This window comes from Thyridium curvatum (assembly GCF_004353045.1).
Source record: "Thyridium curvatum strain D216 chromosome Unknown NODE_92_length_156191_cov_86.571182, whole genome shotgun sequence".
Classification (NCBI taxonomy): domain Eukaryota; kingdom Fungi; phylum Ascomycota; class Sordariomycetes; order Thyridiales; family Thyridiaceae; genus Thyridium; species Thyridium curvatum.
Genome location: NW_022156847.1, coordinates 73,767 through 97,490, shown reverse-complemented (window position 1 = coordinate 97,490; position 23,724 = coordinate 73,767). Strand labels below are relative to the sequence as shown.

The 23,724-nt window shown below is 59.5% G+C and overlaps 9 protein-coding genes across 9 annotated transcripts; 5 read left to right on the top strand and 4 right to left on the bottom strand.

Annotated features, from left to right (window-relative positions):
• Positions 1 to 40: 40 nt before the first annotated feature.
• Positions 41 to 1,235, top strand: E0L32_010844 (uncharacterized protein; the record flags this gene model as incomplete). The annotated part of the gene is made up of 2 exons (XM_031133507.1): positions 41 to 240; positions 308 to 1,235. 2 exons carry the CDS (start codon positions 41 to 43, stop codon positions 1,233 to 1,235), a joined length of 1,128 nt encoding a protein of 375 aa, XP_030988961.1.
• Positions 1,236 to 1,748: 513 nt separating this feature from the next.
• On the top strand, positions 1,749 to 2,556 carry E0L32_010843 (uncharacterized protein; the record flags this gene model as incomplete). Its single annotated transcript, XM_031133505.1, has 2 exons — positions 1,749 to 1,983; positions 2,078 to 2,556. 2 exons carry the CDS (start codon positions 1,749 to 1,751, stop codon positions 2,554 to 2,556), a joined length of 714 nt encoding a protein of 237 aa, XP_030988960.1.
• Positions 2,557 to 2,864: 308 nt separating this feature from the next.
• E0L32_010842 (uncharacterized protein) lies at positions 2,865 to 6,867 on the bottom strand (the record flags this gene model as incomplete). Its single annotated transcript, XM_031133504.1, has 3 exons — positions 2,865 to 4,634; positions 4,691 to 4,904; positions 5,216 to 6,867. The coding sequence occupies 3 exons, from the start codon at positions 6,865 to 6,867 to the stop codon at positions 2,865 to 2,867; spliced, it is 3,636 nt and encodes a 1,211-aa protein (XP_030988959.1).
• A 740-nt stretch (positions 6,868 to 7,607) lies between these two features.
• Positions 7,608 to 9,989, bottom strand: E0L32_010841 (uncharacterized protein; the record flags this gene model as incomplete). Its single annotated transcript, XM_031133503.1, has 2 exons — positions 7,608 to 8,434; positions 8,528 to 9,989. The coding sequence occupies 2 exons, from the start codon at positions 9,987 to 9,989 to the stop codon at positions 7,608 to 7,610; spliced, it is 2,289 nt and encodes a 762-aa protein (XP_030988958.1).
• Positions 9,990 to 11,052: 1,063 nt separating this feature from the next.
• E0L32_010840 (uncharacterized protein) lies at positions 11,053 to 12,017 on the bottom strand (the record flags this gene model as incomplete). The annotated part of the gene is made up of 5 exons (XM_031133502.1): positions 11,053 to 11,276; positions 11,365 to 11,438; positions 11,516 to 11,557; positions 11,623 to 11,680; positions 11,837 to 12,017. 5 exons carry the CDS (start codon positions 12,015 to 12,017, stop codon positions 11,053 to 11,055), a joined length of 579 nt encoding a protein of 192 aa, XP_030988957.1.
• Positions 12,018 to 12,856: 839 nt separating this feature from the next.
• Positions 12,857 to 13,794, top strand: E0L32_010839 (uncharacterized protein; the record flags this gene model as incomplete). Its single annotated transcript, XM_031133501.1, has 2 exons — positions 12,857 to 13,152; positions 13,227 to 13,794. 2 exons carry the CDS (start codon positions 12,857 to 12,859, stop codon positions 13,792 to 13,794), a joined length of 864 nt encoding a protein of 287 aa, XP_030988956.1.
• A 2,596-nt stretch (positions 13,795 to 16,390) lies between these two features.
• Positions 16,391 to 16,744, top strand: E0L32_010838 (uncharacterized protein; the record flags this gene model as incomplete). Its single annotated transcript, XM_031133500.1, has 2 exons — positions 16,391 to 16,550; positions 16,608 to 16,744. The coding sequence occupies 2 exons, from the start codon at positions 16,391 to 16,393 to the stop codon at positions 16,742 to 16,744; spliced, it is 297 nt and encodes a 98-aa protein (XP_030988955.1).
• Positions 16,745 to 19,351: 2,607 nt separating this feature from the next.
• E0L32_010837 (uncharacterized protein) lies at positions 19,352 to 19,907 on the top strand (the record flags this gene model as incomplete). Its single annotated transcript, XM_031133499.1, has 3 exons — positions 19,352 to 19,481; positions 19,570 to 19,625; positions 19,740 to 19,907. 3 exons carry the CDS (start codon positions 19,352 to 19,354, stop codon positions 19,905 to 19,907), a joined length of 354 nt encoding a protein of 117 aa, XP_030988954.1.
• A 440-nt stretch (positions 19,908 to 20,347) lies between these two features.
• E0L32_010836 (uncharacterized protein) lies at positions 20,348 to 22,631 on the bottom strand (the record flags this gene model as incomplete). The annotated part of the gene is made up of 5 exons (XM_031133498.1): positions 20,348 to 20,869; positions 21,005 to 21,821; positions 21,907 to 22,013; positions 22,078 to 22,157; positions 22,265 to 22,631. The coding sequence occupies 5 exons, from the start codon at positions 22,629 to 22,631 to the stop codon at positions 20,348 to 20,350; spliced, it is 1,893 nt and encodes a 630-aa protein (XP_030988953.1).
• Between the last annotated feature and the right edge of the window lie 1,093 nt (positions 22,632 to 23,724).

Here is a 23,724-nt window from a genome sequence, read left to right as displayed (position 1 = left end):
TTCCAAGTGCATCAATGATCTTGTTCAGAAAACACCAGTCATGGCTTCGTCGATCCCCAAAACCATGAAGGCACTCGTCGCGCCGCGGTACTGCAAGCCGAAGGACTACGAGATCCGGGAAATACCTACCCCCACCATTGAGAACCCAGACGATGTACTCATCAAGGTCCACGCCGCCGGGATCCAAGCGGGCGATACCCAGATGGCAGGCGGCATGGCGAAGCTCCTCGGCAAACTAGAGTAGGTCGTTCCAGGACGTCCATCAGGAGATGAACCTTGGGCAAAACTCACTCGAAGAGAAAAACAGCTTCCCCATCAAGATGGCCATCGAGGGCTCCGGCGTCGTGCAGGCCGTGGGCAGCGCCGTGACTACCCTCAAGCCCGGCGACGCCGTCTACGGCGCCGTGTTCAAGCGGCCCATCATCCCGCTCAAGCAGGTCGGCTTCGCGGCCGAGTACGTCGTCGCGGCGGAGCAGTTCCTCGTGCCCAAGCCGCCCGGCCTCTCCTTCGACGAGGCGGCGGGCCTCATGGGTAACGCCGTCACGGCATACCAGAACCTGCGGCGGGCGCTCGAGCTCGCTGGCGTCGAGGACACCTCCATGGCCGGGCCTCTGCTCCGCGGCAAGAAGGTGTTCATGCCGGCGGCGCTCAGCGGCACGGGCAACATCGGCGCGCAGATGATCAAGAGGACCTTCAAGGCCGATAGGCTCGTGTCGACCGTGTCGACGGCCAAGCTGCCGCTCGTGGACCGGCTCCTGCCGGGCGTGTGCGACAAGGTCATCGACTACACCAAGGAGGACGTCGTGCGGGAGGCCGGCGGCGCGGGCGCCTTCGACGTCGTGTACAACACGCAGTGGGACCTGCCGGCCGCGGTGCCGCTGGCGAACCCCCGGACGGGCGTCATCGTGTCCATCGCGAGCGCGCCCTCGCCGGCGCTGTTCCGGGAGGTGCTGGGCCCGGCCAACACGCCGTTCTGGGTCGCGTGGGTGCTCGGCGCCGCGCAGTGGTACTACGCCTGGCTGCTGCGGGGCACGGCCGTCCGGTACGAGTTCCTGTCGGGCGACATGGGCCGGCGGGAGGACGTCGAGGCCGTGGCGGCCGTCGCCGCGCGCGGGGACGTCAGGCCCGTCGTCCGGACGGTGCGGATGGCGGACATTGACGAGGTGCGGGCCCACTGCGAGCTGACGAGGGTGAGCAAGGGCGGCGTGGGCAAGCTGGTCATCCAGGTCGTGTGAGGGGGTTGTGGGTTGTGTGCTAGTAGACAGATCTACAGTCTCAATGCATTACACTTTTGATATATCGCTAAGCATGATAGATCCGTTGGGAGCATGAGCAGTAGTCTCATCTGTTGGTGCACATTTGACACATGCCATGTAGGTGAGACCCGTAATGAAGCACTCTCTGGTTGGCGGAGTACCTTCAGACACATTGATGGACTCTCGGCGCTGGAGCCTGTTTCAGCGGGTCATCAACGCCGCGTCCAGCACAAACACGCGCCCGCCAAAAACGCGTCCCGTAAAGCACTTTACGCCAGACCAGCCACCTCAATTGGCGCAGTCTGCGTATCCTCACCCCATCTCACCACCATCGCCGTCTCCAATTGATAGCCCTTTGTCGACTCCGACGACCATCATATTGTATTCAATCGCAGATACACGTGTATACTTCTCAATTTTGTAGCGACCGCCCATCCGGCCAGTTATCAATCGCCCGACAAAACCCACGTCTTCTCGTCCCGGTCGGTCATCATGCTGCTCAAGCGCAAGCGCTCCGAGTCGGAGCTCTCCATGACCAGCACCGTCAGCAGCGCCTTCTCCTCCCCGCCGCGGCCCGACTCCAGCATCTTCAGCTTCTCCTCCCCTTCCCCCTTCGCCCAGCCCTCGCTCTTCTCCTCCTCGTCGTCGTGCCGCGCGCCAGCGCACCTGCACTCCCGCACCCTGAAGCGCTTCCGCGACAACCGGCCCTCCGAGGCCGAAGTCCACCGTACGTAATGATCTGCTTCTTGTTCGCGGTGGATCCCCACTCACGGCTTCGAAACGGCCTCGCTAATCGGAAAATATTGCAGAACACACTCTAGACCTCCTCTACTCCGGCGCCGCGGCACCACAGCAGCACCACCACCAGCCCGCGACCCCAGAAGCATCAGACATGGCCCCTCCGGCCCCGACGCCAGCGACGCGCACCCAGCGCTCCCTCCACAGCTTCTGGAACATCCCCGGCTCGGCGCCCGCCCCGCCCTCCAGCTCAATGGCGGCATCGTCATCATCACAGGCGATGCGGCAGGCCTCGCCGACGAGCTGCGAAGACTGCGGCGTGGCTCTGGGGAGCGGCAGCGCTGCTGCCGCCGCGTATGCCGACGACGGCGCCATGGACGTGGACGGCGAGGGGTGTAGCGAGCGGGCCGCGGAGGGCCGGAGCTGCAGCGCGTGCGGCAAGGCCGTCTGCTTCTCGTGCTCCGTGAGCAACCTCGGAGAGGAGGCGCGGTGTCTCGCCTGTGCCGGGCGCAAAGTGTGGGTTGGTGGGACTGGGTGGACCGTGGCCTCGGGCGTATGCTGAGAGGCGTTTTCTGGGATAATTTCGCAACGGGGAGCGGAGCGTCATGATTGTGCTTTTGAACAGGGTTCGAGGGACTACGGCGTTTGCAGGCTTGGAAATACAAGGGGTCAGCCAGGGACATGGGCATTTACAGTGTGAAGAAAGGATACGAGATCTAGGTCGCTTTGTTCATATCAGGCCTTGGACAAACATTGGCTCCAAGCAGCGGCTCACGAGCAGCATGTCGGACAAGAATATTGGTATCACTTCATTGATCTCATACGTGGCCACCTCGCTATGCATGCATGAAAGTATCACAAATCCTCCCATCATCCAAAACTTAGCTTCTTCTGTCGCGGATCTGCTGCCGCAGCAGGCCGGCCGCGTTTCTTCTCCGCGCCGCCCGTCTTGATTCGCTTCGACGACGCCTCGGGAGTCGTACCCCGGCTCGTCGTTGCTGCTGCTGCGGACGATGACCCCCCAATGTCCTCCTGCACCGCATCGCGGATCGTCTGCCTCGATAGGCACAGATCGATATGCTCGTTGAACTGCCTCTCGTCGGCCGGCTGCGGCCGGCTGCAGATCGGACAGTCCCACAGCTCCTCCGGCGGCGGCGCGTCTTTCTTCTTAGGATTCGGCACCACCTCTTTACCGTGCCTCCGATGGGGGCTTTCTTCTTCCGTGCCTGGCTTCGCGTCGCTGTCCACGTCTACGTCATACTGGTCGGGCTCCTCCTCCGGCCACTGTTCCCACTCATCCTCGGCGCCGCCGTCGGCATCTTCTGACGCTTTTCGCTTACTGCTACGCTGGTCCGAGTCGCTCGACTCTGTCCGGCGGGGCCTGAGCCCAAAGAACGCCATTGTGTCGGGCTTCTTTGTGCTGACGAGATGGGTGCAGCGCAGTCCCATCAGCCGCAGCTTCATGCCGGGCATCTCCTGCTCCAGCTTCGCCAGGATCGGCAGCGAGTAGTTGTAGAGGTCGTCGGCCAGGGAGATGGCCTTTGGAGTGACCACTTGTCTCGTAAAGACCTCGTACGTGTGCAGCTTCACTTTGAGCACCAACGTGCGGCCCTTGCACTCGGCGCGCTTCATGTCCTTTTCCAGCTCCTCCGCCGTCCAGCGCAGCTTCTCCCGCAGCTTTTCGGGGTCTGATATGTCGCCGAATGTGCTCTCGGTGCCCACGCTCTTCCGCTCGTACTCTTCTGCCGGCTGGATCCTGGTCCGGCCCAGGCCGAGGTAGCAGTGCATCAGAAATTCAAACGCCTTCTCACCAAATAGCCTGCTGAGGTACTGCCGATGGTCGTAGATGTCCCCGCAGGTCTTGACGCCGATGGCCGCCAGCTCTCGCTCAAACACCCGCCCGATCCCGTTCACCTTGCGGCAGGGCAGGTTCTTCATGAACGCCATGATGGCCACGCGGTCGTTGGGCAGGACGTACTGGCCGTTGGGCTTGTTCATGTTGGAGCAGATCTTGGCCAGCTTGCCGTTGGCGGCGATGCCCGCCGACACGGTGATCTTGGTCCTCTCGGAGATCTCGGCCCGCATCTGCGCCACGGCGTCGGCCGGCCGCACGGCGCGCTCGGCGCAGTACTCGGTGATGTTGAGGTACGCCTCGTCGATGCTCGCGCTCTCGAAGCGCGGGTCGTACTCGGCCAGCACCTCGCGCACCTCGGTCGCCTTGGCCGTGTACTTTTCAAAATTGAGCTTCAGCATCACGAGGTCCGGGCACAGCTTCTTGGCGACGAAGCCGGCCATGCCGCTGCGGCAGCCGTACTTGCGCGCCACGTAGTTGCACGTCGTCAGGACGCCGCCGCCGACGGCGAAGGGCACGTGGGCGAGCTCGGGGCGGTCGAGCAGCTCGACGGCGGCGTAGAAGGCGTCGCAGTCGACGTGGACGATGTACTGGGACAGGTCGCGGGAGAGCTCGAGTTGCGCGATGAGGGTGTCGGCCTGGCGCAGTTCGTGGGAGAGGTCAAGCTTCTCGAGGCGGGCCTTTTTCGCAAGGATCTGGTCGATCTTTTGCGTGAGGATCTTGTCCTTGACTTCTTCGCGGTTGAAGAACTTGGACCCTTTTGACGCGTTGTAGATAATCTCAGAGACCTAAGCGGGTGTCTGTCAGCGGTTGCATCACCCCGGCTCTCAGCATCTCGGCTTACCTTGGATTGATCGACTGCATCCTGGCCAGCCTTCAAGAGTGACGGGCCTAGCAGGGAGTACTTGAGTGTTTTGTGCTCTGGTGACGTCTCATCTATCTCCTCTTTGGTTGATCCATCCACATCCACGGGAGGACTGTTTGTTGTCGTCATCATGTCGGCGATGCGACCATCCAAGGTCAAGATGTGCAGGGAGTTGCCATCCACAGCATTCGCACTTCCATCATAGAAAGTCAACTAGATACAGAATCGATGATCGACGTCGCCCGACGCATGCTCGTGGAAGTGCTCGGTTGAAGACGAGATGTTTCGGCGGGGCAAGTTTCTGACTCGGACGCGTTTGGTATCGGCGCGCATAAGCCGCGCCATCACGTGGGCCTCCTTAATGAGAACACACACCTCAACTTGTCAGGGGGCACTTTGACGCCATGAAAAGAGATTATTATTTTGTTTTATTTTGTTCTTATCTACGAGCTGCCAGAATTCGGGCCTTTTCGCGCATACGTCTGCATCTTTCTCTACTCGCACTTCCAGTTCTCCAACTTCTTCTCGTCACCCCCGATGAACACCTGCTTCTTGGGCTCCGAGCACAACACCCTCTGCCTGAGCACCCCGGAGGTGACGTCCCTCTCCACGTTCCACGACGTGGCGACCATCTCGTCGATGGGCCTGCCCTTCTCCACCCACTCCATCATCGCCAGCATCAGGTCGTGCTTGGCGTCCCGCAGCCCCAGCTCCCCGAGCCCGGCCACGACGTCGCCCGGGGCGCCGCCCTTACCGGCCGTCAGCCCCGCCGCCTGCCCGGACCCGCCAAAGTACCAGGGCGCGCCCACCGCCGTGCCCTGCACGTGCTGCATGCCGGGCACCAGGAAGAACCGGAACCAGCTGTCCGTCTCCTGGCAGGCGGCCCTCATGGCCGCCCTGATCTTGTCGCGCAGCACGCGCGCCGAGCCGGGCGGGATCAGCGCGTCCGCGAGCCCGTGGTACAGCACCAGCTTGCCGCCGGCGCGCGCGAACTGCTTCATGGCGGCGAAGCCGTCGGCCGTGCAGCCGCCGGCGTCCCTGGCGTCGGACAGCGCGATGAGGCTGTCGTTGTACTGCTGCCACGTCCAGTCCGGGTCGTCGAGCACGAAGTTGCGGATGTAGCCGTCGCCGTAGGAGGACGGGGCCGACCCGCCGAAGAGGAAGGGCATCTGCGACTCGGAGGACAGCTCGGCGCCGGGGAAGACGAGCTCGTCGCCGATGGTGTAGGGCGCGTAGATGTGGCGCATGGTCTCGATCTGCGCCTCGGTGAAGCACGACGAGGCGTTCTCGGTGCCCGAGGCCTTGCACGCGAGCGCCGAGAAGTCGAAGCTGCAGGCCTCGGGCGCCGAGACGATGCCGTCGGCCACGCCGTCGGCGGCGTCGCACTGGCGCAGGACCTCGGCCTCGAGGACCTTGAAGAGCTCGACGGGCACGTGGTTCGGGCTGCCGACCGGCAGGTTCCAGATGGCGGCCCGCGTGGTCCACGGCTGCAGGCGCTTCGTCCACCAGGCCGGGGCGCCGATCAGCGCGCCGTCGAAGCTGTCGGCGTGCAGCTGGAGCTCCTTGAGGCCCTGGCGGCCGCCGGTCGAGCCGCCCGAGTAGTACGAGAAGGCGATGCCCTTGCCGTAGTAGGCGGCGACGATCTTCTTGCCGATGGCGACGGAGCCGTGGATGGCGCGGTAGCCAAAGTCCTTGCGCTTCTCCTCGGCGCGCAGGGCCCACTCGTTGTCGCCGGCCGTCGAGTTGTGGCCCGTGTCGGTCGAGACGACGGCGTGGCCGTACTTGACGCCCGTGCCCATCTCGAGCCAGTTGATGCCGCCCGCGAACCCGCCGTTGCCGATCGTCAGCATGCGCTCGTTCCAGTCGGCCGGCAGGAAGACGCCGAAGCGGAAGGACGAGCTGGCCGAGCTGCTGACGTTGACGATGAGCGCGCAGAGCTCGGGCAGGTTGGTCGGGTTGATGGGGTAGGCGATGTCGGCCGGGCCCTCGCCGTAGGAGCCGCCCGCCGGCACAGAGACGGCCGAGAGGACGGTGGCCTCGGGCGGCAGGACGCCGGAGAAAGCGCCGGTGGCGCACGGCTTGGCGGGCGGTGCATTGGCCCGCGCCAGGCCTGCGCCCAGCAGTGCGCCGAGGCTGTATATCCCGAGTGATCTCATCGCGAGTCCCGTGTAGTTCGCAGGATCCCCTAACAAAAGGCAAGGAACACTTGGAGACACGCGATTGACGGAATCAAGGTTTGAGTGCCGTTTATATGCCAGTGATTACTTGCATGTATTCCTTACTTCCAACCCCGCTCCAGCGCCGCCTCCATTCGGCCATTTATTAGCCTCCCGGCAGCATCCAGGAAGCTGATCTCGGCAGTCATGCCATGCCCTTTTTCCTCGCTCGGAAGCATTGACTTTCTCGGCGCCAGGCCCTAACCAGGTTCCAAGGCCGGTAGGTGATCTCCGCACACCCACCAATCGCTTTCCCCGCATCTCCCAAAAGCGGCAAGGCCCGTTGATCGATCGCAGGAAAAGCTTGTGGCTTCGGCTGATTTTCGGATTTTTGTTCTTGGTAGCTTTCGCCATGCATCCCAGCCCCAGGTCTCGGTAAGCTTGTACGGTACTTTATTCATACGCACACCAGTGAGTCCTATTCCACAGCCCTGGAACATATCGTGTCTATTAAGTTACATTATTTGAAATGAGTCTATCCAACCGAGAACCGCGGTACCGTCTCTCGTCTCTTTGTCGTCGTGTCTATGATGCAACCCAAAAACTCCTGCGCTGAAGGATGCAGCTTCATGGTCTCATCTCTTAAGCTTTGAGCACCTAGCAACCCCTTCTCCCTCCCATTTAGTACACTCTCCCCGTACCCCCTACTCATCCTCACACAGATCACCCAGACAAATCCATCACGCCGTCGTGTCGACGCTGACCCTCCGGCTCGTCATGCTCCTCCGGATCCGGTGGTCCTCCTCCTCCTCGCGGTGCAGCTCCTCGCCGGGCAGGCGCACGGCGCGGTCCAGCGCGACGGGCAGGCCGCGGTGCCGCCCGCGCAGCATGACGAGGCACAGCACGACCTTGCTGGCCGCGTGCCAGCCGCCGGCGAAGGAGAACGAGTCGGACGGCACGCCGACCGAGATGCCGACGCAGCCGTAGGCGGAGACGACCTCGAACACGACGTTGAAGACGGAGTAGTGCACCGGGTCGGCGAGGAAGTGCGACGTCTCGATGGTCGTGATGACGAGCACGGCCAGCACGAGCCACCAGATGTCGTGCGCCAGCTGCCCGTGGATCTGGTGGCTGATGAAGCCGATGTGGCTCTCGGACCCGTCGCCGGCCTGCCGCGGCGGCGCCACGCCGACGCCGTGCCAGGGGGCGAAGGTCCGGCGCAGCGCCTGCCGCAGCTCGCCGCCGCCGCCTCCCCCTCCCCCTCCCGTGCCGGAGGAGAACCGGCGCTTGCGCGTCGTGGGCGAGGGGACGGCGGTGGCGGCGTCGGAGCCCGCGCCGACGGACCGCTGCTCGTAGAGGTCGGCGGCGTGCTCGAGGTCGGCCTGCTGCGCGTACGAGGTCGTGTCGTCGGCGTAGATGCCCAGGGAGCGCTCCTCGTAGACGTTGGAGTTGCGCATCGTGATGACGACGGGGTAGACCGAGATGTACATCATGATGACGTAGAGGACCTGGAGGCCGATGTACAAAGAGGAAATGGGCACGACGTAGAAGCCGCCGGATCGGACGGCTGAGTAGGTAGCTCGTCAGTGATTCTGTGCTTCAACTGGCTGGGCGGAAATGCTGCAAAAGGAAGGGGGGTTTTGAACTGGGGGATACATACCCACAGCCTGGAAAAGGCCATCGAGGACGCGCGCGCCAAGGGGGATGGCCTCTATGACTGCGTTGCCAAAGTTCAGCAGCTCAAAGGCAACCCAGTCGATGCTGTTGAGCAGGATGACCATGAAGAGCAACCACCAAGTCTGCCGCGAAGGGAAAAGATTTGTGTAGACCCGCCGCGGGTACTTGAGAATGAACTCGAGCGTCGCCTTGAGGTCGGCGCAGTCGTCCTCGGCGGTAAAGTATTCGAGCCCCTTGAGCCCCGTCCAGAAGATGAAGCGGAGGAACACCGGGTACATGGTGTTGCCCGCGAGGATCATGAGCGCCATGGTGATCAGGACGTAGAAGGCCTCTTCAAAGGGGATCATGTTGGCGTCGAGTAGCGACATGCCCGAGTTGTTGAAGGCCGAGGCGCCGTTGAAGATCCCCAGCCACCAAGGGTTGATGCCGTTCTGGAGGGCCGGCCCCGGCAGGTTGTGGCTGATCCACGCACCCAGACCGAGGCACCCCAGGACTTGCCACAGGACAAAGTAGAGCGGGACGACAACAGACAGGATCTTGAGGGCGCGGTACTCGCAGCCGCCGAGCTCTTCCCTCTCCTCGGTGGTGAGGTCGTGGAACTGACCGTTGCGCCCTGCCGCGCGGCTAGTCAGAAAGCTGGGGGCGTCCCACTGGTGCGTGTCCTTCTCGGGGAACACACCAGCAGCCAGTCCCGCTCTCCGGGTAGGGCGGATGTCCAGGCCGCCGCCTGCTGAAGTGGTGCGCCCGAGGTTGGCCGAGCGCCCGCCGTCTGCAAAGGAGACGTGGCCGCTTGAGGTAGGTACCAGGCCCGGGCCACTGCCCTCGACCGGAGGCGACAGCGGTGATACCGCCGGCTCCAGCCTTGGAAACGGCGGCGCCAGCTTTGACGTCGCCTCGCCGCTCTGGGTCTCCGGGCGAGGGGGCAGCTTGCTTCCCGTCGTCGGCAGCCCCGTGCCTTCCGCCGGTGTCGAGTGAGACTTCTTGAAAGACACGGAGAGCTTGTGGAGCAGAGGCCGGCCGATGTTGAGACTGCTGCCGCCATTCCTGAGCCTGCGCAGCTCCTCCGCCTTGACGATCGCCTTGAAGCGGTTCTCAAAGGCCCGCTTCCGGGCGAGGACGGTCCAGATCGAGACCCAGATCGAGCCGCCGAACATGATGAGCAGGAACAGGATGATCTGCTGCCACGTGGTCATCTGGCTGAGGTTGACCGTGTTCAGGCCGGCCTCGGTCATGGCCGAGACGACGCAGAAGAGACTGTCGACATAGCTGACCTGGAAGTCCGCCGAGGATGAGCCCCAGAAGATGAGGGAGGCGACGAGGCAGACGACGATGAAGTAGGCATAGTGAAGGGTGATGAAGTTGACGGGCGGCAGGACCGCCCGCACCCGGACGAGGAATGCGGCCGCACGCGGGTGGTTGCCGGCAAAGTCTTTCCACCGAGACATTGTTGCAGCGTCAACTTGAGTTTTCCCGTTCACACAAGAAATGCTTGCTTGATCGGGAGTGGCGGTTCAATTGATGAGCCGCCCTGGCCAGCCTGCTAATATGCACCCAGCCTCGGACAAGGTACAGTCCATCAGAGAGTGTGCCAGCCCCTCGAGGTCCGTGGAATTGCGGTGAGGGAGATGGAGACTGTTGTGAGGGGTTGTTGCTTAGACGGACGTGCGTTGTGTGGATGACTGCTCGTACATGTAGGTATCGGGGGACCCTTGAAATTCTGTATGGAACTGCCGGATTAGCAAAGGGGCAGTCCACCCTGCAGATGGACGCCGGCGACAGCCTGGAGCGGAAGTTCCGGCTACTACGGGAGGGTTCAATTTCCAATGCCCAACCCACAGGACACCTAGATCGAAGTGATTGGCTTCTGGCCGAGGAAAGGGAGATGGTACCTAGGTAAATATTTCTTCATTCAAAGTCTCGCCATGATCGGAACTATTCACATGCGATGCCCGCTAAGATTTCTTGGAACGTGGAAAAATAGACTATTAAGTGGAACAGGTGGGGTCCAGGCCGTTCGATCTGAGATTCCAGATGCAGATGTGTGAAGAATAAAAAGGAAAGGAGATTCGGTAGTTGGCAATCGGCACCGTAGCTGATTCGCTGGTCCCTTGAGCTACCAGCAGCAAAAGGAATGCACGCATTGAAGCTGGTTGACACTTGAGACGCACAAATGAGCCTGTTGCGCTCTGCAAGAACACAAAGGGGTGCGAGTTGACAAGATTGTGTTTGACCCTGAGCGGCATATTCCCAGCTGCAATGCTGGTCCCATTTTGAAGAGGCCAGAACACGTCCAAGCCATTACTTCCACGGAACCAGGACAAATACACGATTCACAGAGGTCCAATGCGCCCTGTGCGATACGAGAGTGTCAAGAGATGCTTCTCGTGTATTGCAATTGCAAGCATGTTGACTAAACACAGGGTGCTTTTGTCTACAAAACCCCAGAACCAGCAAAGGTTCACTCGATGCACACATCTACCAGTACGCCACGTCCAATGCGCTCCTCCTCTAGAGCTCCTGGTGCTCCTCGACGTCGTCGGTGTCGGCGATGATGGTCTTGACGACCTCGGCCGCCTCGGCGACCTTGCTGGCGACCTTCTCGGCGATCTTCTCCGAGGCCGACTCGGCGACGTTGCTCGACTCGGCAGCGGCGCTGCTCTTGGTGGCGGACTTGGTCACGATGGACTCGGGCTTCGGGACGCCCTGGATGCCCACCAACTCGGTCTCAAAGACTGTGTACATGGGAGACAAGGATTCTCTTGTCAGCAAATGACTTGTTCGCGTCGACCTGGGGTATCTTCATGTCCGTAGCCTGCGTACCTAGGGTCGATCCGGCGGGGATGGGGCCCATGCCGCGCTGGCCGTAGCCCAGGCTGGGAGGGACGGTGAGAGTCCTGGAACGAACAAATAGAAGTCAGTAAAAAGAAGTCTCCTTTCCCGACTGTCACCGGTTGGATTGGCAGGCACGAACCTCTTCTCGCCGATGCACATGTCGAGCAGACCCTGGTCCCAGCTAGATACGACATGTCAGCAACCCCAAAACAGTCCATCGTGTCGATCGCGCGGCCATTAACGAACCCCTTGATCACCTGCCCGCCACCCAGAGTGAAGGCGAAAGGCACATTGCGGTCGTAGCCTATAAAGAGCGGTGGGAAACACCCCCCCGCCCCTCCGGTCAGCATCCGTCGCGAGCAAGTCCGCTGTCCCTCCTCCGCCCAACCTCATTCGCCCGAGCTGTCCTCGGCCGAGTGAGTGCGAAAAAGGGGGCGGGAGTCTAGGGGGTTGAACGCACTGGCATCAAACTTCTGGCCATTGGACTTGAGGGTGCCGCGGTAGTGCACCTGGATGGTGTCGCCCTTCTTGGTCTTCCTCTCGCACTCGACGGCGGTGGTGACGTCAATGCCCAGCTCCTCGGCACCGAGAACACCGACAGCGGCCGAGGCCAGCAGGGATAGAGAAACGAGAAGACGCATTCTGGAGAGTGTGCGGTTGGGTGATGGGTGTGTGTTCGTCGCAGTGGTGTTTGAGAGGAGATGACAGGTCGTGGTTCTGGGAGGGATCAATTGAGTGGTGGGCGGCAGCGTGGAGGGGGTGTTACTGGGGCGATGCTCTTCTCCCCCTGTAACGGGATGCGCTAATGGCGACAGGGCAGTGGCCAACGTGGTGTCTTCAGAGCGCGAGCTCGGGACCGGCGCACGCTTGCACCAATCAAAACGTGTCCTACAGAGTTACAGCCAGACCCCAAATATCCAATTTGTGGGAGGCGACAAGGTTGCTTTTTTGAGCACTCAGGCCTGTGAGCAGGGACTTGATTTATCTTGAAGCGGTCTGAGCATTGCTGACTGCATACCAGCTGTACGGAGTAGCAACGCCTCCTCCCCCCCGGCCTGCCAGGCCATGTTTCACATCGTTTGTCAGTGCCGGCCAGAGGCACACTCAATTAATCACCCAGTAGAAATAGAACTGCACAGGGACCTGCAGGGGAGGGCACCAGTTCATTGGCCTGGTTTTGGTGATACAACAGCATCTCTCTGCATTAGTTGCCGCAGCAGCACTCTTGGCCCATCATGCAGGGGCAGAGAGGACTGATCGCCGGCAAGCCAGGTCCCTTCATACCAAAAACATAAAACAGGAGACAGGCATCGCGGGCCAGCGCGTCTGTGGGAGTACAGAGTGCTTGGGTCGGGTCGGGTCGTGGCGGTTGATATAGAGTGAATCGATCCCACGAACCTGGTCCTGTGGGCTAAGTTTGTTCGTTCTCGGAGCCTTCCCCAATGCGCCAGTGATATCAAAGAGACACCAGAGAGACACCATGGACATCGCGTCGTTGACGACCGTGTTCACTCCTGCGGCCTCGTGCATCTCCAACATCTACCTCTTTGAGAACGCATCGTACACATGCGTCGGCGGCAAGAAGACAGTCCCCTGTGGAGAATATCATCTGGGCCCGACGACGCCCTCGACGGCCTGTCTGCCGACAGGATGGTCCCCCGCTACTGACGCCTATTTCTCGCCCGGCATCCACTGTCCGTCGGGCTACACGACTGCGTGCTCCAACGTCATCACCGTAGGCATCGTGACGGAGACGAGGGCGACGTGTTGCCCCAGGTATGTAGCTGCCCTGCAGGTGGCCCAGGCAAGGGCGTCGTGTTGCAAAACGCTGACGTCTCGGAACATTGAAGCTCCTACAACTGTCAAACCGCGAGCAACCTACCATTCTACTCGTCAGAAGTCTGCTCCTTCGCCAACCCCGTCTGGAACACCTTTGTCTACACCTCGAGCGTCTTTGGTGGCGACTTTGTCACCTCGAGCCAGACGGCCAACGGCATCAACGCGTACGGCATCAAGCTCCGCTGGCAGTCGAGCGACATCGCGACTGCAACGCCCACGACGACGCCCGAGATAACGCCAGAAGCGGTGCCCGGTTCCTCTCAAAGGCTCGCTTCATCGATGCCAACAGGTCTGACTCGAGGCGGCTCGACGGGGCTTTCTGCTGGCGCCAAGGCGGGGATCGGCGTAGGGGCGGCGGCGGCCGTGGTCTTTTTGTTGGCAGGCGCTCTGCTTCTCTGGCGGCGTCTCCGGAGACAAAGGTCAGGACAGGGACATGCCTCTGAGAAAGATGCCACGTCACGTCCTCACGAGGTGGATGGGGAGTCTGCATGGAAGGCGGAGCTTCATGTGCCGCCACCGTACGCCTCGAAACCACACATGGAACCGGTGGAACTGGCTGCCGAGCACGTGAAGAGGTGACACATGTAGTAGCAACGAGCGTGGAGTAGGGCGATGCAGGAACCGCATATCTGGGATGGTTTGTCAGGGAAGACGAGCAAGACAGACTACCTAGTCTGAACTATTCGAGTTGATGCGAGCTAGTATCTCTGCAGCCTCAGATAATGCTAGGCCACAAATTGTGAGATGCCGCGGGGCTGCCATGAAGATCGAATCTTGGAGAACAAACAGCTGGGGACGGCGATCAGCAAGCTCGACTCTTGCCAGCCAATGAGGCGTGCGTCGAGGCTCGTATGGGTTGTTCAAACCGGTTCTTGGATGCGCATAGAGCAGATGAATAAGCATCTTCGGTAACTTTGTTCCCGTCACCTCCACAAGTTCGACGCCCGGAGCAATACCAAATCCAGGGAAAAGGGAGGCGACGGGATGCCGAGGAACTATCAAGCCTCAACCAATCAATGGTGTTTGCCTCAACTTGGTGCTGCGTGGTCAGCTCAGCGCTGATAAGATAAGAGCTTGACAGCAACCCTCCATGTACTCCGTACCGCCTCGCCTGGCAAGCGCGGGAGATCATATGCGCATCTTTTTTGGGGCTTGATTTTGGCTGTCATGTTGAGTAGCCAGCTGATACCCATTTTCATTCATCCCTTTTCCTCGCCTTGGAAATTGAAATCTCTGCACATAACGCGTATGCGCGAAACGATGCTGACATCGGATCCCTCCAAGCTTGCGTAATTCGCCACCGGCCCCCAGCATCTTCCGCAGGGCATTCTTGGTAGGACTGTCGTATTAGGACTCGTGGGACTGATAGCACGGAGCTCGGTCGCCTAGCTTGGCAAGCTATCCGCTGGCCAGTTGCCCGATCCAGCCTTCGAGTCTGCCCTGGCTCAAATTGACGGGCTTGAACCTGGATTCAAAAAGTTTCAAATTGTCTCAGCAGACCAGGTGGCGCTGATTGACGACATCAGAAGGGCCAACAGGCGACCAGTCGATGATTGGAGTGGATAGCTGTTTGACAAGCGCCGAGAAGGGTGAAGCGGTCAAGGTGTGTTGGTGTGCAGGGCGCGCACCAATCTGTACGGATGGGATGAAACCCTGCAGTCCTGATAGGATGTACCTGGATAGTGCTTGCAGCTGCAAGCGCGACCGCGGTACAGATCCACGCCCATATCTGTTTTCTTTACGCCCTGGCAAATTGCGCATTGTTTTTCGATCTCTTCATTATGCCATCCCGGCTCTTCTTTCAATGCTGCATTGTCAAATACGCCCGAGAAGTGCTTCCATGCCACGAATCACCACGAATCCATTGTTTCACACCAAATCGCGCAGGCAACCGGTCCTCTCGGGCTGGAGGCGCGCTTCCTGCCTTCAGCACAGTCACCTCAGGTCTCCGCCAGGCATCCGCGGGCTCGTTTGCCGTCTCACCCCGCCAAGCGCAGCGCATTGAGGCAGCAAGCACTAGCACTGCCTTTTCCAGATGGAACACAAGGCACCTACTGCTCACTGCCCAGATGGTCGGTCTTGCCAGTGAGCTGTCTCGATTAGGTGCCCAGTACCAGGTGGTGGCCAGCATCCAGGGGGGGGGTCCCTTCGGCGTGCCTTTCCGGTCCTAGACCAGACGCAAAGTCGCTCACCTTCATTCAGCCAGGGCAGGGCTGCTCCATCTGGTGTCTTGTGACAACCCTCTCATTGCTCAATCAACAAGCAAAACCCGTACCTTGACTCTCTCATCGAATCGTCCTGAATTGATCAAATAGGGCTTTCCCTCGGGCAATCCGGCTGCGGGCCCCTTCTCCAATCTGAACATCCGCCTCGCCCGCAGTGCCGTGGCCATGCGCCTTGCTTCCCCAGTCTTCAGTCGAGATGAAGGAAGGAATTCGGCTCAAAATACCGCATCTCTCCTTTGTGACGTCTTCATCAACACTGCCACTCCGCCACTTGCCGTTGCTCTTGTTGTCCCCTTTTCTTTTTGCTGCCCAAAAAGCACCAAGCATAGCCCCCGGTGGCAGCAAGTTCGCACCCGCGAAGTTGGCGTGGCCGGGCTCCACACTTCCAAGGTTCCTCACCACAGCGGTACTCCCGTCAAACATAACCACTTCCAAGGTTGCTTGGCCCAATCTGGTCCGCCCACGGCCCTACGAAGTAGGCACCGCGTTGCAAATTCTCTCTCCTTGTCTAGGCCATTCTGCCTTTGAGTCATCCCGTCTCTCTCCGCGATGGAAGAGATGCGCTCCCAGGCGGGATCCCCCTGCGACTTCTGCCTCGGAGTGGGGCATTCGCAGGCCGCAACATCACTCAGTCACTCATCCACACAAGTGTGTGAGTTTTAGTCGACTGGGATAGGCCCTCGTTTGAAGCTTCTATGTCCGCCTTGATTATAGGTGGAGCTAGCTTCGGTACTCGATCAATACGGCCAGGTAGGTTAGGAGGCATTGGCGGCTTTGACTGGATAGCTTTCCTCTGATATATAAGTTGCGTCAGTTCCTATCGTCCTCTTTACTCTCAGTCTCCCTCTCTACCATCACATTTCATCATCCCTCGTGAAAGCAAGTTGCGTTCAGTGATATCACTTTCGTCTACATCAATACAAGATCTCGTCCTACCAAACGACTTCAAGATGTCATACGGCAAGGTGACCGTGAGCTACGGCTCCAACACAAGCTTTTCCTCCTCCAAGACTGACTCGACATACAATTCCTACACATCGCACTCTTCCGGAACTCCCAGATATGACGACCCCAAGGTCAGGCACTCGAGCTACTTTGATCCTACAGCCGGTATGTTATCTTCCCTGGCTCCAAGCTCAGGGAGCATGTCTGACCAATCCTCAACAGAGTCCTACAGAGTCGACTATGTCGATCGCACCAAGAAGTCTGGCGACGTTGTGACTGTGGTCAACCACCACAAGCGCCACTACAACCCGTCTGATCCCAGCCCCAGCTACTCCTCCTCTTCCCACAAGACCGGATAGAGGAGCCGGCGTACCCAACAATCACAGAAAAAAAATCTTTTCCTTTTCACATATTGCGTGGGGGAGGCAGCCTAGGTTCTCTCCTGCTTCGTCATGAAGGGGGTGGGGGCCGTGTTGTACGATATGAGCAGTGGAGCAATGGCTTGGTTTTGGGTAGGAATTGGTATGGCTCGTGATTAAACATCTTGGTCGTTCCTTTCCTTTGGTCAGGTCGGGTACTTGGGAAGGACACCTAGATTTGGCTTTTATTTCCCATTTCGTTGTGCCTGGACGGAGGGGTAAAGAATTTTTACATGGCTATCAAGAACGCCTCACGGCCGGGTTGTGGGATAGTTGGGGTTCCTTGGGCAGCGACAACACCACAATCCTGGGTAGCACAGCAGCATCGCGAGGGCGCATTTGGATTTTGTTTAGTTTATCATTCTGGAAATGAGTCAGAGAGGGTTAGGACGTATCATAGATTATAGAGGAAACTGTCTGTTTTTCTCTCCCATTGATGTCTTGGTTTGCTTGTCGTTGATCTATGAGGCTCTATTCGTGCCGTGGGGCAGTTGAAACTGCACTTGTTAGTCTTAAATTGCTGGCTGGGTGCGGCCATTCGCTGTACTAATGCCTGGGTGTCGGGCATCGACTGGCGACTGGGCTGCTCCCCACGCCGCGGTGCGCAATCGAGCGTGCAGCTGCCGTAGCCTGAACGGGTGCCTGCGTGTCTTGGATCCTTACTTGCTTGCCTTTGATGTAGGATTACCTGCAGTAGTTTTGCGGCGCGCTAGCTTTCCCTGATTGGGGTTGACGAGATCGAGCACTGCTGAGGATGGTGATCACTGGAGCTGGTCCACATGCAGTCCCGTGAAAGAGGGGGGGTCTTTCATGCAGGGTTCCCTGATACGATACTTTGGAGAATTGGACCGAGAGAAGACGGGAACTAGCATACAAGGCATCAGAAGCGTGCAAAAAGAGTTAGTAACGGCTATGGCCTGTTTTGAGTCTGGCTGGTGAGACCCGACGAGACTCGGAAGTAGAACCCAAGAGTGGAGAGGCGATGGGCCTCATGACGAATCAGCAAACTCGCCTTCAGGAAGTATTTCTTTCCTCCCTCTCTGTCCACGGTGACCTGATCCAACATCAACTTCTCCTTGATTTATTTTTTTTATCATATATTATTTCCGTGCTGTACGAGAAAGAGCGAGAGAAGACAGACAAACGGCGAAACCTAGCTACAACAACACAAAAAGGAAGACACAAGGAAACACACAATGGCCCTCGGCATCGGACTACCGACGTGGCGCATCCTGGGCCTCGGCGTGGCGGCCGCGTACGCCCACCTCGGCGTCCTGGAGATGGTCTGCCCCTGGACGACCGGCCGGGAGCTGCTGCTGCCGGGCCGGCGGCGGCGGCGCGGGTGCTGCACGGCGGCGGACAAGGTGGCCGGCGGCGAGGATGAGGAGGCGGCGGCGGCGGCGGCGGCCGTGGACCCGCTGCTGACGCCGCTGCTCGGGGCGCGGGAGCTCGGCGTGGCGGCGGCGCTGGTGCTGTTCCACCACGCGCGGTGGGACAGGCAGAGCGGGTGGCTGATCGTCAGCGGGGTGGTGCCCGTCGCGGCGGAGCTGTATGTCGTTTTCAAGAGTAAGGGGGCCAAGATGTGAGTTGTTGTTTATCTCTCTCTCTCTCTCTCTCTCTCTCTCTCGAATGTGCAGTTTTTATTATTGTAGGGGTAACGGAAGTAAGTGGCTGACAACCTGCTGGAAACTTTTTGGCTTACAGGGGAGCGATGTTTACTGCGGGCGGCGCAGCGATGATGCTTATTGGTTGGGGTTTGATTAAGGCGGCGTGCGAGGAGTAGGCGTTGGCGACGTCGTGTTGTTGCGAATACCAGGATGTTGGTTGGATGACAGGTCGAATGCAGTGAAGGGAGTGTGTATCAACATTGTACATATCATAGCGAGCCAGCTAGGCAGGCCAGTGGATGCTGAGTCCAAGTCTCTGCTTTGTCCATCAAATTGTTGTCATACGATACTCCGTACACATCGGCTGCCATCTTTGAGAGGCTTCGATGTATCAGCCATACTTGTACCTATCTCTTGATTTCTTTACTGCAACAAATCATTGATATTTATTGCACGAAAGTCCATTGAATCTACAGATAGAGAGCATTCAAACTGACCCCATCCCATCACAGGCTTGCTGCTTGAAGAGCTGGGCAAATGCGGGGGAGCAGAGGCGCTAAGCGGCGCCAGCGAAAGCTTAGGTGCCGGCCGCTAGTGTGCCTAACTGAGGTACTTGTACAAACCCCCTGCAAGTCCTGCCAGGCGATTACATCACGGGTGGAATGGGATGGGCATGTGCCCGTTGCCCCTCTCGATGGCTGCCCGCCGTCACCTGTTTATCCTGCAGGGTCCCGACTCTCTCCTCCAGAGCTACAAAAACCAACATCCGGGAATCCGATCTCTCACCCCATTCTTCATTTTCTCCCTCTTCTGCTTATGGTAAACAGGTACACTGTGATTCCATAACTATCCGATTGATCTGCTCAGCTTTCATCGAGACATCTCCACAACCCTCCACCACTGTCGTCAACCGCTACAACAACACTTCACACACCACATCATGGCCGATCAGCAGCAGCAGCAGACAGCCGACAAGGTTGTCGACGAGGCTCCCATCTCGCCCGTCGAGCGCCGCAACTCTCTCGAGCAGCACCTCCAGCACCGCCCGGATCGCTCCGAGCTCGTCGAGCGTACGCCCAGCCCTCTTCCTCGCTGCGCCCCCGATTGGGCCGCAACGCTTACGCACCAAGACTAACAAGCTTTCTTGCCCACCTACAGGAAACATCCTCCCCGCGTCCACCGCCGCCCCGGGCCTGCAGGCCCACCAGAAAGAGGTGAGTAAACTTGGCGCCTTTTATTTTGTTTTCTTTCCACTTCTCTTTCAAAGACATACAAGCGTCGCAGGACTCGTTGAAGAGTGCTGACAAGCGGGTCCTTCACCTACTCAGCTGGAGCGGAGCATGCGCGCAGACACGCTCAACGAGAAGATCGCCCACCGGCCCAGCCCGGAGGAGCTGCTCAAGAAGGGCGTGCTCGACGAGGACCCCCGGTCCCCGGACGAGAAGTACAAGGAGGCCATCGAGGACGAGTACGCCAAGCGCGAGGGCGGCGCTTGAAGGGCTTTGCTGCGGTGGTGGAGATGAACTTTGTGGACAATTTGAAGCCCATTTACGACGACGATGATGCGCAGGAGGTGCAACCTGAAAGGAAACAAAAACACGGAACAAAAAACAAAAGGGTAAAGCATACGACAACAAGATGAATCAATCTGCAACTGCTTCGGAACATTCGGGGTTTCCTTACGGAGGACTGTTCGCGTGCGATTTGCTGGTCTATGTCAGAAGGCTCACGATTTATACGGTCCCAAGGCTCGGGGTATGTTGCTCACTTTTACTTGAAAGAAGCACTGCGCTTCGAAGCTAGCTAGCTACCTAGCCGAAGATAAAAAGGCCGCCCATCTTCCCGGGCAAAGCCAGATCTACAAAAGCCGGGCTTGCACAACCTGCCCCTCGTGAACGAATGCCTCAAAGCCACTCTTCATTCCCTCTTCATGCAGTCAGTCGCCCCCGCCGGGGCAGTAGTTGGGCGCCACGCACTCGACGACGCTGCCGATCTCGGCGTTGGTCACGTTCCTCGCGCTCTTGAGCACGTCGGCCAGCGTCGCGTGCCGCTGCGCCGCCGTGCCCATCCGGCCCGGGTTGCCGGGCACCTTGGTCCCGTTGGTGTCGTGCGTCGGGTAGTTGTCGCTGGAGCCGCGCCACTGCGTGCCGAGGCCGAGCTGCGCCGCGGGCGGGTAGAAGGGCACCTCGTTGGGCGCGTACTGGTAGAACATGCACTCCTGGAACCCGACCTGGGGCAGCGCGGCGAAGAAGCCGTCGTACCGGGCCGCCATGGCCTCGTCGAGGTTGCGGAAGGAGGCCCCCGGCCCGGCCTCCTGCTGCAGGGTCGGCCAGGGCCGGCGGCAGACCTCGCGCTCGCAGGACTTGGTCACGAGCAGCAGGCCGTTGAGCCGGTGCATGAGCCGCGTGTGCTCGGCGGTCGGGTTGAGGGCGAGGTTGGTGAGCTCGTAGGGGTCGTCCTATAAGTGTGCGAGCGCGCGAGCGAGAGGTTAGCGGGATCATTTCTTTCTTTCTTTCTATGTATGTTCCCACAAGAAAAAGAAAAAGACGAAGGGGAGAGATAGGAAATGATGGGGGAAGAGGAAGAAACTCACAAGGGTGTTGTACAGCTCCGTGGCGTTGCCCTCGCACCACCGCGAGAACAGCCAGGCCTGCTTCTCGCCCACGATGCGGATCGTCTTGTACGAGTTCTGCGGCTGCCCTCTCGGGAAGTCGGGCTTGCCGGCGTTGTCGATGGAGCCCCAGAACTCGACGTTGAGGATCTCCTTGGAGACGGCGCCGGTGCCGTTGCGGCCGCAGTCCGACGACTTCTTGCCGTGCCACTCGCTCAGCAGGCTGCGGCCGTCAAAGAAGGGCGGGTAGTCCTCGGGCCTGACGCCGGCGATCTCGAGGTACGTCGGCGCCATGTCGATGTGCGTGCTCGGGATCTTGGACACGGCGCCGGCCTTGATCCCGGGCCCCCGGATGACCATGGGCACGGTCGTGTCCTCGATGTAGGGCAGGCCCTTGCCGCCGATCTGGCGGTGCGTGCCCGAGTGGAAGCCGTTGTCGCTCGTGTAGATGACGTAGGTGTTGTCGAGCACGCCCTTGTCCTCCAGCAGCGCCAGCACGTCCTCGAGCATCTCGTCGACGCCGAGCAGCGCCTGCAGCCGCGAGCGGTGCTGCCAGTCGACGAAGCCGACCTCGGACTCGTTGAGCCGGTGCAGCCGCCCGACCCACGAGACCTTGTTGGCCTGCACGGCGTCGTCCGGGTTGAAGTTTGGGTTGCGCGGCGCCTTGGCGTCGAGCAGCGAGTACATGTGCCGCTCGAGGGGCACGACGGGCCCGTCGCTCTGCGTGTGCGGCGCCGTCGGGGCGATCTGGATGTAGAAGGGCTTGTCCAGGGACGTCAGGTGCTCGATGCGGGCGAGGCTAGTGAAAGCGGGAAGAGGGATGTGTTAGCGCTCTCTGAGAGGGCAGGGAGTGTGTGTCTCTTCCCCCGGAGCGTGGTACTTACGCCTTGGCTCGGAAGACGTCTGTTTGGTGGAATCCTCTGTAGAAGACGGGCCGCTCGCCGTTGATGGAAGTGACAACGTTGTTCGCTTCGTACGTGTACGGGTTCAACTACGTGGGCAAGGTGGTCAGTTGTGTTGGTTCTCACTATTAGATCCGTCACAGAACCACTCACGAGGATATCTGTATGGTCCCAGCCAAGAGGCTTGGGCGCATACGTCGCCATGTTGTACCCGTTCATGATCTTGCCGAGATCTACGTTTTTTCAAATCAACCATGTCAGTCTAAACCAAACAAACCCACAAGGACATCTCTCGCAGAGGCTTCACGAGACGACCCCCTCCCGAAGGAAAACAACTCACACTCGGTCTGATACCCGGCCTTCTTGAGCCAGTGCGGCAGGTAGTCCTTGTCCTGGCCCATGGCGGTGAACTTCTCCCAGCCGCCGCCGGGGGCCCGGACGTGCGTCAGGTTGGTGTTGTGCGCCGCCTGCCCGCGCAGGTACGACGTGCGGCTCGGGCAGCACTGCGCCGTCGTGACGAAGTGGTTCTGCAGCGTCATGCCCTCGGCCATGAGCTTCTGCACGTGCTTCTGCACGTCGGTCGACCCCAGGCGCGCGTCCTGGTCGTCGGTCATGATGACCACGATGTTGGGCTTGCTGGCGGCGGCGAGGGCCTCGCCGGCCAGCGCCAGCGCGGCAGCGGTCAGAGACGTCGCGCCGAACTTCATGGCTGGATAGCTACGTGGATTGATGCCTCACACTATGACTCGGTGGTGGCATATGCCTGGCAGGTAGTGGTGCAGGACGGGACGGGCCACGAGCGGACGTCCATGGTGAGACGGCATTGGGTGCTTTTCTACTCGAGGGGGACGGAGCGGTAGTTCCCGCTGCTGCTCTCTACCTAGGTAGCATCGCGCGATAGACAAGGGAGTTGAGATGATGGCCCAATCCTTCCCCGCATCCACGTAATCCCTAGTCCCCCGAATTGAGACGATGGCGAACTCCCCGTTGCGCTTCGTGTGGAGAGCTCCCGATCACAGCCCGGCTTTGATCCTGGATGTAGATGGGGTTCAAGGCCCCGCCTAGAGCCCGAAACGACATTGCCGGGCCTCGCGGGCCCAGGCTACCGGAGCTCGCAACTGACCGCCTCTTGGCAGATGGCCACGATACGGTGCCAGACGCAGGCACTGTCATAACCGGCTTTCGGAGCCGATCCACTAGAGGTGATCAACACCACTATTGCGGTGTTCGATGTTGCATTAAACGGGGAGATTGTCCAGGTCTCCACATTCCAACTCCCCGAGAGTCTTGCCGAGCCAGGTTTCTTGGCGAAATGAGGCATCATGCGTATGGGTTTACGAATATGCAACATAGCTAGACGAATAATAAGAAAAGGAGTTTGGAGGCCCCTCTCGTCACCTCTATAGAACCAGCAACCAGGAAAGTGGATAATCGAAAAGTTGATTGAAAACTACTCCTGCCGAATACCTGAAGCTATGAACGAGAGAGACGAAGTCTCAAAAGTCAATGCTCGATATAAGAACACGACAGCCATGACGGACAGATTCCAGCAATAGCTGTGTTGTAGAAAGAAATAATGAAAGTCAATTATCATAGAGAGTGAAAAAGGGAAAAAAAAAGAAAGAAAAGAAAAGAAAAGCACAAAGACCACAATGCGAAATCTGCGATTCAATCCCTCAAAGCCATCTCACTCCTCAGACCGCCTCAGAGATTGAGTCACCTCTGAATATGTACGCGATTCTCCCGTGCTAGCCGACTCTGTACTATGCAGATCTGATCAGTCGCCCTGGTCAGCCGATG